This window comes from Phyllobates terribilis, unplaced genomic scaffold (assembly GCF_046119375.1).
Source record: "Phyllobates terribilis strain yellow unplaced genomic scaffold, ASM4611937v1 Scaffold_4__5_contigs__length_816908805, whole genome shotgun sequence".
In the NCBI taxonomy this organism is placed as follows: Eukaryota; Metazoa; Chordata; class Amphibia; order Anura; family Dendrobatidae; genus Phyllobates; species Phyllobates terribilis.
Genome location: NW_027362764.1, coordinates 212788144 through 212806938, shown reverse-complemented (window position 1 = coordinate 212806938; position 18795 = coordinate 212788144). Strand labels below are relative to the sequence as shown.

The following is an 18795-nucleotide window of genomic DNA, read 5'->3' as shown; positions in this document are numbered from 1 at the left end:
GCCTTTAAAGTCAGGTGTACACTTCCCAACTTCAGAGCTGCACTGCACATGACCGGAAGTCCAAAAGACGGCTTTTAACGTCTATTGGAGCTCCAGCATTTGTATCCATAACCTCCATAGAATATAGTGAAGTTAGTTGTGTAGAGTGCAATCTGCTCTTCCTTTTTATTTCCAGGGGTACAAAATTCTGCTTGAAGTGTTTTCAGTGCCCTTATAGGGGTCAGGCACCGGACCTCCATTAATATCTCTGCAACAATTTTTCAAAAATTGGTTGCACACTTTAACCAGTTCAGCAATTTAATCAAATTATGTTGCAGTGATCAGCCATATAAATTGATAACATTCTTTTAATCGAACACCCAAAGATCCAGCATATATTGATCCATTGATATTAGTCCCAAATTAAGTATCTGCAATTCCCGGATGGACCTAAAAGGACATACTGTAGCTTGTAATTTTTGTTCCCAAAATCTGCTTGACTTCATAGTGTTGAGCTACTTTTGTTTTGCCAAGTATTAATTATATGTGCTGATTAGTAATAATTTACGGTGATGTGATTGTCATTAATACTTCTGATGTTGTTAGTAATGAAATACATTTGTAATAAAGCTCTATTTGTAAGATATCAAAACAATGGAGTAGAAGTTGGAATGCTCTTGGCTTTCATCCGATACTTGTTAATGGTGTGGAAAGGAGACATAATCTTTGCCAGGAAATCATTTATGTCAGTAAGCTGGGCAGCCATGTTTATAAGAATGTTCGCTATAAAAAATAAAAAAAAGCAAAAGCAAAGTAAATTATTGTGAATTTTTTATCTTCATGTCGGGGAAAAGTGTGGAATTTCATGAACGTGCTTTCCAGGTCACTTAGCTTGGAGACGTGAACTAACAGACTTCACAGCTGAGCTCCTGAATGCCTTTGTAGAAATCTGATACCGTCTTTTCCGTAGCAAATGTTTAAGCTATCAGAATTGCCTTTTTCAATTTCTCTGCTCAGACAAAACAGTAGAAGCAATATGCACGTTTTTTTTCCCCATCAAATCAGTTAGTTTCATAGTTTTCAAATAAAAAGTGATATGTTAAAACCATGCAAAACATAATATGTACTGGTTCTCCGTTTCAACATGTCTTATAGCCCAGAGCTGCATTCACAATTCTACTCAATCCAGAAATGAATTATTCTTTGCAGGCTCAGTATCTGCACACCTGAGTCTTCCCACGCTGAGGATTTGTAACCAGGCTCCCACCTACCATTTGTGTCTTCCTATGTGGCAAAGGAACCTCTGGGCCACCTCTAAAACCAGGGATTGGGCACGACTGCAGCATCCCTGATAAGTACAGTGGATATAAAAAGTCTAAACACCCCTATTAAAATGCCAGTTTTTTGTCAAGTAAAAAAAATCATACCAAGAAGAATCATTTCAGAACTTTTTCCACCTTTAATGTCATCTACTAAAGTCAAAAATATCAGAAAAATCCTACTAGAACAGCTAAACTTTATATGGAGTTATTTAGAAACATGGTATATGATGGCAGCTGTGTACTGACTCATATTTGACATGAGTTTAGATGTGATTTGCTAATTTTGAACACCACCACATCCCCAATTAGAAGAGAGCGTTCACACTTAGGCCTCATTCTTCTTGGTATGATTTTTTTTTACATAACAAAAACCTAGCATTTTAACAGGGGTGTGTAGACTTTTTATGTCCATTGTAAGTCCAGGTACATCTGCATCAATGTAGAGATATAGTATTGTGCAAAAGTTCTAGGCAGGTGTGCAAGAAATGCTGCAAAGTAAGCATTCTGTAATAAATATAAGTGTTAATAGATTATTTTTTTATCAGTTAACAAAATGAAAAGTGATCAAAAGAGAAACCTAAATCAAATCAATATTTGGTGTGACTGCCCTTTGTCAAAATCACATCAGTTCTTCTAGTTACACTTGCACACAATTTTTGAAGCAATTTGGCAGGGAGGTTGTTTCAAACATCTTGGAGAACTAACCACAGATCTTCTGTGGATGTAGGTTTGTGGAAATCCTTCTGTCCCATCGTGAAATCTCAGGCAGACTCAATGATGTTGAGATCAGGGCTCTGTGGGGGCCAATATCATCACTTCCAAAACTCCTTGGTCTTCCTTACTCTGAAGATAGCTATTAAGGACATTGGTTGTAGGTTTGGGTTTGCTGTCCTGCTGCCGAATTATTCTTGAGTCAATCAGACTTCTCTGATAGTGTAGCATGATGGATAATGTGTGCTTTATTTCTCAGCATTGAGGACCATAGATGCAGTGGTCAGCCAAAGAAACTTAGTGCAGAAGATGAAGAACACATCATGCTGACTTCTTTTTGCAATCGTAAGTTGTACAGCAGTGCCATCAGTTTAGAACTGGCAGCAACAAGTGAGACAATGCTATGTCCATCTGGTCCATCTGGAGAAGTCACAAGTGGAAGAATTGTGGCAAAAAAAACATACATTTGACATGGAAACAAGACCAAGCGACTCAACTATGCATGAAAACATGGGAAATAGGGAGCATAAAAATGGCAGCAGGGTACTCTGGACTGATGAGTCAAAATTTGAAATAATTATTTGTAACAGAAGACAGTTTGTTCACTGAAGGGCAGGAGTTTGGTACAAGAATGAGTGTCTGCAGGCAACAGTGAAGCATGGTGGAGGTTCCTTGCAAGTGTGAGGCTGTATTTCAGTAAATGGAGTTGGCAATTTGTTAACAGTGTCCTCAAAGTTGGCAGATACGTATCCATCATGCTATACCATCAGTTAGGCTTCTGATTGATTCCAAATTTATTGTGCAGCAGGATTACATGAAGAGACAGACAAGTTTGCACAAGCCTACATCCACAGATGATCTGTGGTTAATGTTCCTTCAAACACTACATGTATATACCTAGAAGAATTGAAGCTGTTTTGAAGGCAAAAGGTGGTCACACCAGATATTGGTTTAATTTAGATTTCTCTTTTATTCATTCACTTTGCATATTGTTAATTGATAAAAATAAACTATTAACACCTTTGAAAGCCTTCTTTCCACACCTGTCTACTGTAAAACCTTTGCATATCACTGTGTATCTCAATCTTCTTTGGGAAATAAAAATACAGGTTTGCCCATAAACACTTGATATCTTGTCTCGTGGGCATGAACGTAAGTGGTCCGTTTATGTTTAGACATCTTAGACTTGCCTCTTGAAGTGTCATAGCGTGGTGCTCTCTCCCTGGTGGAAGCTGAGGTTTGGACTGGCTCTCGTCTGACCTGGTTTATTGGTTTATTTTCAGAAGTCTTTTTTTATGCCTTAATACACATAGTAGTAACTTCAGCAGTCATGTTATTAGAAAAGTATCTAAAAAGTGGATGGATTCAGAAAGACCGATTTTTCATCCTGGAGAACTGCCAGTGAAACAAACATGTTTTATATGTAAACATACATATTGATGTCTTAGGTAGAAATGTCGAACATTCACAAATGTTATTATGCTGACGTGAGATGTAGTAAAGTAACTTTTTCTGATCATTGACCCAGGACCAGGATAAACTTCGTCTGCAGTATGGTAAAGCTTCCCTGGAACCAATTTAAAGGGAATGTATCCACTTTTCTTTTTTTTTTGCTTTGTAAAACCAGAAATATTCTTTCTGATCTATTTTTATTTTCTGATAATTTTTCTTCGTTCTACTTTTTGTCCATGACTATGGATCTGAACTTACAGTAGCCATATTGATCATAGGAATCGATAGTTTGGAGATGCTCATTGACTTTGATAGGATAGTGTTGGAGGTGGGGGAGGTGTGATTGAACCATCACCAGTTTTAAATGGTAGATCCTCTACACTGCATCAGTACAGAGCCAGCTGTCAGTCCGTGCTGGGGCACGGTTACAGCCATCGCTCACTACGTACTGAGCGGTGACTGAAGATACACCAGTTGTGCTTCTATGACTGAAAGCCTGAGGCTGCCTGGAGGATTAAAGTTCATTTCCTCCTGGCAGCGGGGCTTTCAAGGCAGCGGCGGCTAAAAAGCTAAAAGCGTTTTTTTCCTTTTAATTCTAAACCTAGCTGCTGGGTTTTAGCTAGGCAGCACTCACACACCAGTGTGTCATGGTCCGTTATTCATGGACCAGCCATGGGTCTCCTGACCTGAACTCAACAGTCTTATAGGCATATATGAGGCTGTTAAATTCAGACCCACGGTCAGGCTGTGCAACGCTGTCCATACTCAGACTGTGACACAGGACTGAGTGAATTCGGTCCTACTCTAGAAATCTGCCAAATTGAAGTTCACAGACTACACCATTGTGTTCTGTATACATTTTGCTAATCTGTTAGAAGATCACTTTTGGGCGTAATTCTTTTTTTACATTGTTAGGAATCCTACAATACAAAGAGATCTAGAAGACTGGGATCTACTTAAGATGCAACATGCTAACTTACACCACAGTATTGCTATTGCCATGAGTTTTGGGGAATAGAAATCCTGGATGAGACGTTTAATGTATTATTACTTCCCTTTATTTTACTTAGGTAAAATTTAATTTGCTTAAGAAAAAATAAAGAATAACTTTGAGTTATTACTGGAAAATAAGAGCACAATAGCGGAGAAAGTACTGAGCAGAATGTTCTAGCTGGAGGTTTCAATTATACAGTCATGTAAAATCTTTCTGCCAAGTTCCAGGACATCAAAGATCCCATAGCTAAAATGTTCAGTGGATTTCTCTAGTGTTTGGATAAAATGTGCAATTAATAAATACAACTAAATCCATACAGTGATGTTCTTTTTTCCATATTATTAATGCCATACTGTACAGTTATAAAGAGCTAGCATGCCACATTCGATCATATTCTTAAATGTTTCTTCATAGTTTTTAGGTGCCAACCTACCAAGGACAGGTGGTAAAGCAAAGGAGACCTCCCCGGGTCTAGCTCTGACTCTCCGCCGCTGCTCCCAATGTCTGTAGCACTGATGTCACGTTGAGAGTACTGCAGCCAATAACTGAGCTCAGCGGCTTAGCAGTCGACAGTAGAAGCCGCTCAGAGATGCTGAGCTCACGGATTAGCTGCAGCGTTGACGACGTGACGTCAACACTGCAGACAATAACATACACGACGAGCAACAGAGACTCTGTACTGGGTCTGGGTAGGGTGAGTAAAGCACAGTTTGTTTATTTTTTTAAATAAACTGCAGCCAAACCGCACGTTTTTTCTGAAACCAGAAAACTCCTTTTAGGGTCTCATACATGTTATACTACCAAACTGCCAAATTCAGCGGGTTTGACCAACAGTTTAATGTGTATGGAGGCCTCCCAACTCTTCCCTAACATGTAATGTCAAGGACAGCACAATGTTGGATGTGTGACGGCAGATACTCTTTTTCTCCCATATATATAAACAATATAACATACTACCAGCTGTTATGATAGAGTTGCAACTCACTCAGGAAAATAAGTAAACTAAAATCTGCAACCGACCCTAACAGTTCCTGTACAGCCTAGAGATCCTGACCTGTAGTGTGTAAAGTTTCTGCGTGAGCAGAGATAGCCCTAACTACAGACTAGAAGCTGGCGGCTCGGAACTATACTTGAAAGGCCTTCGAGCGCTTAACGTTCCTCCTAAAGAACCAGAGGGCAGTGCAGAGTGTAAATTACCTACAGAAAGGAAAGTGTGTTGAAAAAAGGGAAGATTCCAGAGTGAGAAAAGTAAGCCACGAAATGCTAAAAAAAGAATAAAGTACGTACTGTTAGATTATATGCCTCCTACTTCCTAAAAAGAAACAGAAGGTAGGTGCAGGGTAAAGAACAGAAACATCAAGGAGAAAAAACCCTAGCTGAAATTTCACTGACTGGCTTTAAACTACAGCAGAATTTCTGAACAGCCACAAGAAACTATCACCAGTAGGAATTGCCAATAGGGGAACATACTATAAAGCTGCACCTGAAAGGTGATAGGGCAGACAAATGAAAAAACCTGTGTTAAGCTAAACAGACTGCAGCCAGAAAAACAGAGCCTAAACACCCAGAGAAAAAAATGTGTCTGCTGTGGCTCAGTGGACAGAGAAGCTGACCACAAAACACATTCTCAAGGGTTCTGATCCTGGAGCATGACACCAGCCAGCAAAGAAAGGATTATTGGAGGGATCAAAGGATAAGCATGTTGATGCAACCTGAATAGAGAAATAAATTAAGCAGATAGGGATGTGAAAACCACATGTGTATCGCCACTAAATGTGTGGCTTCATCAGGAACATAAGTGCTGTGCTGGTAGTATGTTATATTGTTTATGGTTTTTCTAAAACCATTGTTCTTGTACACGTATTATGTTGTATTAGATATTTTAAATACAGTTTTGCACAGGTAGTGTTATATCTGATCACACAATTTTTACATGTGTACCAAGAACATTTATTATTGAAGTGGGATATTTATTGTGCTTGTGCCTATTTGTTTTGCTAACTTTCAATTTGGCATTTTATTCTATGTCCTTTGTTGTGCAATGTACATGTATTATAAATCCAGCGTGCAATACACCAGCACTTTATTTAATCCAGTCGGCTATTTCTGTTGTTGGGCATTCTGTGTAATTTGTCAGTTAGGGTGGACTGAAGCTTTATCATTGCTTTCTGTCCGATTTATCTTTATTATAGCCTTTTAGCTTTTTAATTGGCTTTATGTGTATGTTTTTTGGCTTGTGTTAATAAATATTTATACAGTACATTTAATTTTTAAAAGTGATCCCTTGTTTATTGCATACTTCTCTCTTCATATATAATATTGCACTTTTTGGTATGTGCGGGGCTGATCCCTTTTCATTCAGTGGTGCCCTCTACTTTGTTCAAATCAGTTGATGTTGGTAATGATTTCCTTCATGGTAGAACTTTGAGTTATACTTACCTATTTTTAGTCTATCAACAGTTAGAACTTGTAAGATTCCAGTTGTATAAAACACGGGAAAATGTTTCTGTGTGTATATATATACACTGCTCAAAAAAATAAAGGGAACACTCAAATAACACATCCTAGATCTGAATGAATGAAATATTCTCATTGAATACTTTGTTCTGTACATAGTTGAATGTGCTGACAACAAAATCACACAAAAATCATCAATGGAAATCAAATTTATTAACCAATGGAGGCCTGGATTTGGAGGCCTTCACGGTTGACCAAGTGAGTGTCAAATTATTATGTTGATTGCACAATCCAACAGTGAACCAGACGGAGACAGTGTGCTCTGTATGGGAGGATTCAGAGAATCTCTGATCCCGTTTATTTTGCTTAGCATTTTATATTGTTTTGAGTTTATTAATGTCCAATCATCTACTGCCGTACTACAGGCTTGAACCAATGTTAGTACAATTATTACGGAAACACATATATGGTCATATTATCGTTAGTTCGAAGTATGGTGGAAATGTACAAGGTCAATCCTGGCCTAGACTAATTAGATAACAGGAGTGGGTGTCTGACAAAATGTTCTTGTGAGAAAAAGGTTAGTGTGGGAAAGTTCCATGGGAAGAGAAAGAAAGAATGTATGTTATGCAAGGAGTGATAATAACATGATTTTAAAGCAAGCAGACAAAATGGAGTTGCTCTAGCATGAGTATCAATATGTCTTTTACACTTGGATAGCATGAATATTAATATGTTCTTTACATTCCCCCCTAAAAATTATGTTATTATCAACAATAGAGGTGCTTTCCCAGGGTCATGCTTTGAGCCTGAGGGACTTTGGTCTTCACTCAATTAGTGCCCTTGTTACCAATCGAGGCTGTCGCGGCATGTCCATCCCCCCTTGTTTGTTGACATGATCATAATGCTCTGATCTTCAGACGTGAGGTTGGTCGGGGCATGCGGGTAAAGGTCATCATTCCCTTGTCGTTCAGGTCCTCAATGCTGGTTACATCTGGGAGGTCCGTGTACAGTAGCACTGGATGTCGGTTAACAGTGTCCTCCTTGCTCACTGATGATTGGCAGGTTTTCCTCATGCAAAATGGGATACAATAAAAGACTAGTTTTAGTAAAACATATATTAACAAGACGCAAGCAGCAATATGCAACACTCCTTGTAATATTCCAGCAATCCATCCACCAATCCCTTTAAACCAATTAGCAGGATTTAAAAAGGAAAATGTATCAGACCACCAACTGTCTTTGGTCAATTCATTATGTTTGTTGTACTCTTCTCTGAGTTTCCTAATGTCTTCCATTTTAGTCTTTAACCGAATGGTAGAGTCAGGATCAATATAGTGACAACAGGCTGGACCTATAACCTGACACATCCCTCCTTGAGCTGCTGTCAAATAGTCCAGCACTAAAGTGTGTTGATTAGCCACTATAATAAGTTGATTCTGCACTGCAACAGTAGTATTACTTCCAAAATATTCCAAATCTGGTCATCTAAGTAGTCAGTGACTTCTACTAACTTGTCCCACATTTGTGTTGCCATAGGGTAGAGGAAGACAGTACTGGCTATCTTATTGGGTATACTCTTTTGTACCAAATGAGGTATTCCTGATGGGCGTGGGGTGTTGTCTTTGGCACCTTTATAAATGGTATGAAGAGGGATGGCTCTCATATCTGCTTTACTATGGGGAATAAGATAAGTGGCTGGAGTTAGCCGGGCCAACGTACAAGTCCCCCCTACTCCGACTGGGAGCCATTTACACGCATTATTCCCACAGACCCAATATGTGGCTGATGGCAGGTCCCATAAAACAAAGTGCTGTAATACTAATTTATGTACCAAATCGATAAAAACGGTGTTATTTGATAACATACACCATGAAGGCATTTGTCCCAGGGGGCTACAATATCCAACATCCGGATTGCCACATGTTGGATCACTAGACTTATATTCAGAAAATTCATGTTTTACTGCTGTTGGGGTCGTCAGGAGCACTTGGTATGGTCCGTCATACAATGGCTCTAGTCCATGTTTCCGAACATGCCTCTTCACATACACATAATCTCCAGGCTTGAGGGTATGACAACCTTCTGCATCAGCTGGATCTGGAATAGAAGATGATACTAATGTAATGCATGGGTGTTAGTTAAGGCTTTGGCAAGCTGAATCACATATTGCACAACATAATCTGTTTCTTCTGATAATTGTTGTGGGGTAAATCTAGCTATGGCTGGTTATGACCCAAATAGTATCTCATAGTGTGACAGTTTGTGTTTCCCTATGGGGGTGGTGCGTATGTGATATAGTGCAATGGGAAGGAGCTCAGGCCACTGGGCCGTAGTCTCCTGCATCATTTTGGTTAATTGCCTTTTCAGTGTGCCATTCAATCTCTTCACCTTGCCACTTGACTGTGGATGGTAAGGAGTATGTAACGCCACTGTTGATCCGATCATGGTAAGTATTTCTTGATATACACATGAGGAAAAGGCTGGTCCTTGATCACTTTTGATAACTTCTGGGACTCCATACCGGCAAACAACTTCAGAGATCAGCTTCTTGGCGGTGCTAAGGTTGCAGCCTCTACCAATGTATCTTCAGTTGTGACAGCATATCCAGTATCCAGTATGGAACCTGCCAGAGGTGTCAACATATCTGGATCCATCCCTATATAACGTAAGTTCTGGGTCATCCAAGGGTACTTCCCCCACTAGAACAAGTGGAGTTGACTCCGCAGTAATTTGTTCCAGACAATCATGCGGTGGAGCCTCTTTCCCCTCTCCTTCAGGTGCTGGTAGCAGGGTGGCTTGGTTGATGGTGGTGCACCGGTGTAATTTCACATTTTCTGGCAAAATTAACGAACACTGCAGCCGCAGGTGTCTCTGTGTAGATAGATGTTTAGGTTGCTGTGTGGCGTGAACCGCTCGTAGACAACTGGGGGAGGCCCTGGCTACAGGGTCCAGATGTGCTGAGTAATACCTGACTGGGCGCTGCTTTGTACAGTGTCTCTGCGTGAGTACTCCGGCTGCATGCCCTCCCGTCTCAGAGACATACAAATGGAAAGGTTGAGCATAGTCTGGATTTCCAAGGACAGGGGCTGTCATTATCCTTGACTTTAGTTGCTCAAAGGCTTGTTGCAGCTGTTCTTGTTGTTTACATCTGCCAGGGTGTCTTCTTTTAATGCATCATATAAGGGCTGCATTAGACGTGAGGCGTCTGGGATCCATTTTCTGCAATATGTTCATAGTCCGAGGAACCGTTGCAGCTCTGTGGGATCTTTTGGGAATAGTAGTAGGTAGATGACCGTCTTCCTTTCTTCTGTGAGATGTCTGGCACCCTGAGTAAGGCAGTGGCCTAAAAAGACCACTTGACCAAGGCAAAACTGAAGTTTCGAGGCTGAGACTCGATAATTCAGTTTTGCTAGATGCTTGAGGAGGCTAACACTGGCCCTGATGGACACTTACTCCGTGGGGGCACACAAAAGAAGATCATCCACGTATTGTAAAAGTATTACCTCAGAGTTGTCCAGCTGCCACGGCAGCAGACAGCTAGACATGTTCTTTGCAAACTGATTAGGGCTATTCTGCGCACCCTGCGGCATCACCGTCCAAGTCAATTGCCTGCCCTGATATGTAAATGCAAACAGAAACTGACAGTCTTTGTGTAGTGGAATGCTGAAAAAAAACAAAAAACAAAACGTTTGCTAAATCAATTACTGTAAACCAGACAACGTGTATGTGCATCTATTAGACACTTAAGGATATATGACCATCTAGAGAATTAGTTTACATCACCATATTTAAGCCCTAATGTCAAAGTGGACATAAATATGTGCTGTTGAGGGTAGTGGATTGATCAGCCAACTTATCCTGAGCCCACATTTTAAGGGCTTGACAGAAGTCAACTCCACGCTCATACGTATTGGCATCTAATGCTCTGTCACACACTGATCATGATGATCTTCCCCATACACATTCCGGGTGTAGTGTGTATTGCTGCCTGTATTCCGGGTGTGCCAAGATGGCCGCCACCAGAAGGTCAGAGGCCGGAGGTGATGCAATGGGTGTAGCAACATGGCCGCTGCAGGAAGGGTTGGAACTTTGGGCGGACATAGGTATAACAGATGAGGATGGGGCACTTCCACCACTTCCGTTGACTACCTCTTGAAGCTCATCAAGAGAATGCCAAGAGTGTGCAAAGCAGTCATCAAAGCAAAAGGTGGCTACTTTGAAGAACCTAGAATATAAGACATATTTTCAGTTGTTTCACACTTTTTTGTTAAGTATATAATTCCACGTGTTAATTCATAGTTTTGATGCCTTCAGTGTTAATGTACAATTTTCATAGTCATGAAAATACAGAAAAATCTTTAAATGAGAAGGTGTGTCCAAACTTTTGGTCTGTACTGTATATATATATATATATATATATATATATATATATATATATATATATATATATATATATATATACAGTGGGTATGGATAGTATTCAGACCCCTTTAAATTTTTCACTTTTTGTTTCATTGCAGCCATTTGGTAAATTCTAAAAAGTTCATTTTTTTCTCATTAAAGTACACTCTGCACCCCATCTTGACTGAAAAAAAAACAGAAATGTAGAATTTTTTGCAAATTCATTAAAAAAGAAAAACTGAAATATCACATGGTCATAAGTATTCAGACCCTTTGCTCAGACACTCATATTTAAGTCACATGCTGTCCATTTCCTTGTGATCCTCCTTGAGATGGTTCTACTCATTCATTGGAGTCCAGCTGTGTTTAATTAAACTGATATGACTTGATTTGGAAAGGCACACACCTGTCTATATAAGACCTCACAGCTCACAGTGCATGTCAGACCAAATGAGAATCATGAGCTCAAAGGAACTGCCCGAGGAGCTCAGGGACAGAATTGTGGCAAGGCACTGATCTGGCCAAGGTTACAAAAGAATTTCTGCATTACTCAAGGTTCCTAAGAGCACAGTGGCCTCCATAATCCTTAAATGGAAGAAGTTTGGGACCACCAGAAGTCTTTCTAGACTTGGCCGTCCAGCCAAACTGAGCAATCGTGGGAGAAGAGCCTTGGTGAGAGCGGTAAAGAAGAACCCCAAGATCACTGTAGCTGAGCTCCAGAGATGCAGTAGGGGGATGGGAGAAAGTTCCACAAAGTCAACTATCACTGCAGTCCTCCACCAGTCGGGCCTTTATGGCAGAGTGGCCTGACGGAAGCCTCTACTCAGTGCAAGACATATGAAAGTTTGCATAGTGTTTGCTCAAAAGCACATGAAGGACTCCCAGAATATGAGAAATAAGATTCTCTGGTCTGATGAGACGAAGATAGAACTTTTTGGTGATAATTCTAAGCGGTATGTGTGGAGAAAACCAGGCACTGCTCATCACCTGCCCAATACAATCCCAACAGTGAAACATGGTGGTGGCAGCATCATGCTATGGGGGTGTTTTTCAGCTGCAACGACTGGTTGCAATTGAAGGAAACATGAATGCGGCGAAGTACAGAGTGATCCTGGATGAAAACCTCTTCCAGAGTGCTCTGGACCTCAGACTTGGCTGAAGGTTCACCTTCCAACAAGACAATGACCCTAAGCATACAGCTAAAATAACAAAGAAGTGGCTTCAGATCAACTTTGTGACCATTCTTGACTGGCCCAGCCGAAGCCCTGACCTAAACCCAATTGAGCATCTCTGGAGAGACCTGAAAATGGCTGTCCACCAACATTCACCATCCAACCTGATGAAACTGGAGAGGATCTGCAAGGAAGAATGGCAGAAGATCCCCAAATCCAGGTGTGAAAAACTTGTTGCATCATTCCCAAGAAGACTGATGGCTGTACTAGCTCAAAAGGGTGCTTCTATTCAATACTGAGCAAAGGGTCTGAATACTTATGACCATGTGATATTTCAGTTTTTCTTTTTTAATAAATTTGCAAAAATGTATGCATTTCTGTTTTTTTTCAGTCAAGATGGGGTGCAGAGTGTACTTTAATGAGAAAAAAAATGAACTTTTTAAAATTTACCAAATGGCTGCAGTGAAACAAAGAGTGAAAATTTTAAAGGGGTCTGAATACTTTCCGTATCCACTGTATATATATATATAATGTGCTAAAGGGACATCTAAAGTAAATTAAAATCTATAAAGAAAGGACAGATACAGTGCCCTGAAAAAGTATTCATACCCTCTGAACATTTCCACATTTTTCCACCCACAAACTTAAATCTTGTTATTTCGATGTTATGTGCTATATCAACACAAAGTAGCAAGTATTTGTAAAATGTAAAGGAAATGATAGATGTTTTTTTAAATATTTAAAAAATATAAATCTGAAAATGGTGACGTGCATTCTTATTCAACCCCCCTGAGTCAATAATTTGTACAACCACCTTTTGCTGCAATTACTGCTGCAACTCTTTTGGGCTATGTCTACCAGCTTTGCACATCTAGGAGCTGAACTTTTTGCCCATTCTTCTTTGCACACTCGCTCTAACTCAGTGAGATTGGATGGAAGCGTCTGAACAGCAATTTTCAAGTCTTGGGATTTAGGTCTGGACTTTGACTGGGCTATTCACATACATGACTATGCTTTGATCTAAACCATTCCATTGCAGCTCTGGCAGTATGTTTAGGGTCGTTGTCCTGCTGCTGGAAGGTGAACCTACACCCCAGTCTCAAGTGTTTTGAAGCCTCTAACAGCTTTTCCTCCAGGATTACCCTGTACTCAGCTCCATCCATCTTCCCATCAACTCTGACCAGCTTCCCTGCCCCTGCTGAAGAAAAGCATCCCCACAGCATGATGCTGCCATCACCATATTTGACGGTGGGGTTGGTGTTTTCAGTGTGATGTGCACTGTTAGTTTTCTGCATACAAAGCTATTTGCATTTAGCCCAAAAAGTTCTATTTTGGTCTCATCTGATCAGAGCACCATCTTCCACATTCTAGCTGTGTACCCTACATATTTTTTTGCAAACTGTAAACGGGACTTCTTATGGCTTGCTTTTAAAAATGGCTTTCTTCTTGCCACTCTTCCATAAAGGCCAGATTTGTGGAGTATACAACTAACAGATGTCTTCTGAACAGATTCTTCCACCTGATCTATGGATCTCTGTAGCTCATCCAGCGTGACCATGGGCCTCTTGGCTGCTTCTCTAATTAGTGCTCTCCTTGCCTGTGATGTCAGTTTAGGTGGACTGTTATGTCTTAGATGTCTTGGTAGGTTTGCAGTTGGGCCATACTCCTTCTATATGTGGATGATGGATTGAACAGTGCTCTGTGAGATGTTCAGCGCATGGGGTATTTTTTGTTTATAACCTAACTCTGCTGTACTCTACTCCACAACTTTATCCCTGACCTGTCTGGTGTGTTCCTTGGCATTCATGATGCTGGTTGATCCCGAATGTCCTCAAAAAAACTCTGAGGCCTTCACAGAACAGCTGTAGTTATAATGAAAATAAATTACACACAGGTGGACTCATTTTATTAAGTATGTGACTTCTGGAGGCAATTTGTCAGAATTTTATTTAGGGGTATCAGACTACAGGGAGCTGAATACAAATGCACGTCACAATTTTCAGATATTTTTTAAATAATTGGAAAGCTATATATTATTTCCTTTTTTACTTTACAGATACTTGCTAATATGTGTCGGTATATCACGTAAAATCCAAATGAAAAAAAACTTTTACGTTTGTGGGTGGCACATGAAAAAATGTGGAAAAGTTCACGGGCCATGAATACTTTTTCAAGGCAGTGTATCTGTCTATGACCCTCCATTATGTAAGGATTTTGGGTCATTCCTACTATGTATGCTTTAAAGAACCTGCCATTGCATCTCCAACGTTGTATAAAGTTGATAAATGATTATGATTATTGATAAACAAACAGATCATGCAGTAAATGTTGTTATTTCATGATCAGTTGCTAAATAGTCTATTATTAGATTACAATCTATATAGAAACATTTATTAACACTTATCTTTATTTCTTACTTTAGGCCCTGATGTTATGGCTGAGGATGCGCTTGAAGAGAAGACCTTTTGTTGGTTTCTGCTTTTTGTTCATCTTCTCTCTATTGCTAATGAACAGTTTTCCTGCATTACCCACAAATACAAATGGAGTTTCTGATCATCAACGTTCCCAACACAGAAAAGTAGTCCGACATAAACGACTATGGACTCACACCACAGAATCTAGTCTTGGCCTAATCCAAAATGCTGACCACAAAAGTTGGGAATCTGGCCTGGAGAGTTATAGGGCAGACATACAATCATTTCTGAACTCCAGCCGCAACTGTAAGGGAAAAAGTAATTTAGGTCAGTTTAGCAAGCACGAAGGATGGAAAAATAATTATTATCAAACCAAAGAGAAGAGGTCTGCAACCAAAAAACATTTACTGACTGCAAGCAATGCCACAGGGCATAAACCAAAGAGCCTTATACTGGTAACCCATATAAACAAAATGATACATAATTATTTGGGTCCAGTAGGAATCCTTGCAGGCAAGGATCCTCATAATCTGAAGGAAAGTGGCATCTCTCTTCCGAAACCAATTTTAGCAAAAAACAATAATTTGGAAAAATCCAAAACTAAAATTCAAAGCCTACTCAAGAACTATTCAAAAGTCATACCAGAATTTCACCACCAGAAAACAGATGCACATGTGTTTCCACTAGGCAGGTTTTCAGGCTCTCCGGGAGCGGGCTCTGTAAGAAATGGGGAGGGAGCCAGGGAGAACTTGAGTAATAAAACGGCTTTTTTCCAGGATTCTTCAAGAAACTCTAAAAGAGATTTAATCTCAGACTGCATAAAATTGCAGTCTGAAAAGCTTAAGGCTGGTCATCTTAAAGGAGACAGATTCTCTAACTCTCCTCCATGGTTTACATCAGATGATTTGCTGAAGATGAAGTTACTTTCTGAAGGAGAAATTGTAGCAAAATCAAGAATCCCTGCTCATGGCCAGGTTCTTAAAGTTGCTCTTTGCCCTGGCTATATGGATGGACAATGTCATCAAAAGCATCACTGCAAACAAGGCTTATGTGGATTAATTAAAAGACCCAGTGATTTATACGAAGTTCTAGCTTTCCATCTTGATAGGGTCCTTGGGTTGAATCGAAGCCTTCCAGCAGTGACCAGATTATTTACTAACAACCTATTGCCATACAAGTATACTAATGGTGTGCCAAGGCCTATTGTGTGGTGGGCACCGGACATCAAACATTTAAATGACTCCAACAATGACCAGAATTCTCATGCTCTGGGCTGGCTAGAATATCAGAATATGTTGAAGCATAGGTGTGGCATGGCGAACTCTCTTACTTCCATTGATACAGCACCATGTGTTGGCATTAAACATACTGAATGGTCTAAATTGGCCTTATTTGATTTTCTCCTGCAGGTATGGTTATTTTTTTTTTCCATATTTATAAGTGCACACATAGGTTGTTAGATTGGTGTTTTTTCCTAACAAGATGTATTGAAAATATTAGTGCATATTAACATTATTCTAGTGTTAGCTTGGTTGTTCATTAAAACATTACTGTATGTACGGTATAATTATTATTATTATTTATTATTATAGCACCATTTATTCCATGGCGCTTTACATGTGAAAAAGGGGTATAATACAAGAACAATTACAATAATCTTGAACACAATGTGACAGCGACTGGTACAGGAGGAGCGAGGACCCTGCCCGCGAGGGCTCACAATCTACGAGGGATGGGTGAGGATACAGTAGGTGAGGGTAGAGCTGGTCGTGCAGCGATATGGTGGAGCGGTGGTTACTGCAGGTTGTAGGCTTGTCGGAAGAGGTGGGTCTTCAGGTTCCTTTTGAAGGCTTCCACGGTAGGCGAGAGTCTGATACGTTGGGGTAGAGCGTTCCAGAGTAGGGCAGAAGCATGGGAGAAATCTTGTATACGGTTGTGGGAGGAGGAGAGTAGAGAAGGAGATCTTGTGAGGATCGGAGGTTGCGTGCAGGTATGTAACGGGAGACTAGGTCGGAGATATATGGAGGAGACTGGTTGTGAATGGCTTTGCATGTCATGGTTAGGGTTTTGAACTGGAGTCTCTGAGCAATGGGGAGCCAGTGAAGAGATTGACAGAGAGGAGAGGCCGGGGAATAGCGGGGGGACAGGTTGATTAGTTGTTGATATATTGTAAGGTTGATATAATGTCAATAGTCTAGTACATACCAACATGGTTGCAAAGGTTAACTTTACCTGTAATTGTAACAGGTCCACTGTCAGGCCTGGAGGATGGAGCAGTGTACCATGAGTTTAGTTGCTCCCATAGTTGCTGCCAGCTTTCTCCAGGTTGTTACCCAGAAACCCAGTGTAACCTGTCACCAAATCCACTCCAAACTACTTGTGGCTGCAAGTGTGAAAATGTGCCCGGCAGCTAACACTCCATGCCATGACAGTATGCTCTCAGTCCTAGTTCTTGTTAGCTATAGGGTACTGCCTTTTTCAGGACAACCTTACTTTAATTTGCAACAGCAAAATTCACACAGGTCTACTTTATCGTCAAATAGGTCTTAAACCCAATCTTGACCACCCAACCTTGACCTTGATGCACATTAAGTTCAAAGTATCAGCCAATACTTGAATTTCTTCTTCTACATAGTAGAAGGACACTCTAATTATTTGGCTTATATTCCAAGAACCTGTTGGACTAACTTATCTCCCTTAACTTTCACCAGCCCACTAATTTCACAGAACAAAAAAAACAAATACTATTTTATAGACTTCAAGAAACTCAGTCTCTCCATAACTGCTGATCGCTCTATCAAACTTGACCTGTCGCACAGCCCACACTGACCAGCAATGGCTCCTCCTGGGACAGAAATCTATCACTGTCTACAGCTAACTTTGGCCAATTTCCCAAAGGGCTTAAGTTTTGCTAAACGCAGAGCATGTCAGTTATTTTTAAGCTGAATCAGACAAAACTACAGTACCCAGCACAGCTACTTCAAGATTTGTACAGACAGTGAAGAGCACAACAAAGTTGTCACAAACAGCTGATCAATGGGGGTACCAAAATTAAGACTCCATCAATCTAATCTTAATGGCATATCTTGGAGGGGTTGTGCAATACTTGGACAGCCCTTCTATATACTATATTTCCCCTTGTAAAATAAAAATAACAAATACCTCCCCACCAGTGCTGTTCCAGCGATGACGTGCCGGATCTCCTGAGGCTTCTGTGACATTGTTATGCCACGTGAGCACTGCAGCCAACCAGCGGCCACGAATCGGCTGCAGTGCTCACACTTCCCACAGATGTTTGAGGTTTGTCTGAAGGAAGTGAGCACAGCAACTCAATAGCTGCCGCCGATTGGCTACGGGCTCACGTGGCATAACAATGTCACATGAGCCCCAGGAGACCAGGAATTGGATGTTTCGCCCCCAGCAGTTCGCCCCCAGCAATTCGCCCCCTGGTACATTTCGCCCCCGCACATTTTGTCCCCAGCATTTGGCCCCCAGGATGTTTTGCCCCCACAGATTTCACCCCCGCACATATCGCCCCCAGTTCGCGCAATGTCCGGGGACGAAATGTGCAGGGGTGAATCTTCCTGGGGGCGAAATGATAGGGGCAAAATATGCGGGGGCGAAATGTACCTGGGGGCAAATTGCTGGGGGCGAACTGCTGGGGGCGAAACTTCCTCTAACCCATGTAATGCAGCAGCTTGCTAGCATTACTGTAAAAGGTCCAGGATGTGTTTTACCTGACCATGTACCTTCCCCTTTAACTGACTGGTCACATGACTGTGATATCACACAGGTCCTGTATGCACAGTAAAGCTCTGTACACATGACTGGGACAGCACACAGGACCTATACACACAGCTGACTGATCACATGACTGTGACATCAGCAAG

The 18795-nt window shown here is 40.8% G+C and overlaps 1 protein-coding gene across 2 annotated transcripts in view; it reads left to right on the top strand.

The window, feature by feature from the left end:
• The window catches only part of GASK1A (golgi associated kinase 1A), an 82418-nt gene that overhangs the window by 2321 nt on the left and 61302 nt on the right, over window positions 1-18795 (top strand). For both annotated transcript variants that reach the window (XM_073678051.1, XM_073678052.1), the window contains exon 2: window positions 14914-16314. In XM_073678051.1, coding sequence (XP_073534152.1) covers window positions 14914-16314 — 1401 coding nt within the window. The remainder of the gene's footprint in view (window positions 1-14913; window positions 16315-18795) is intronic.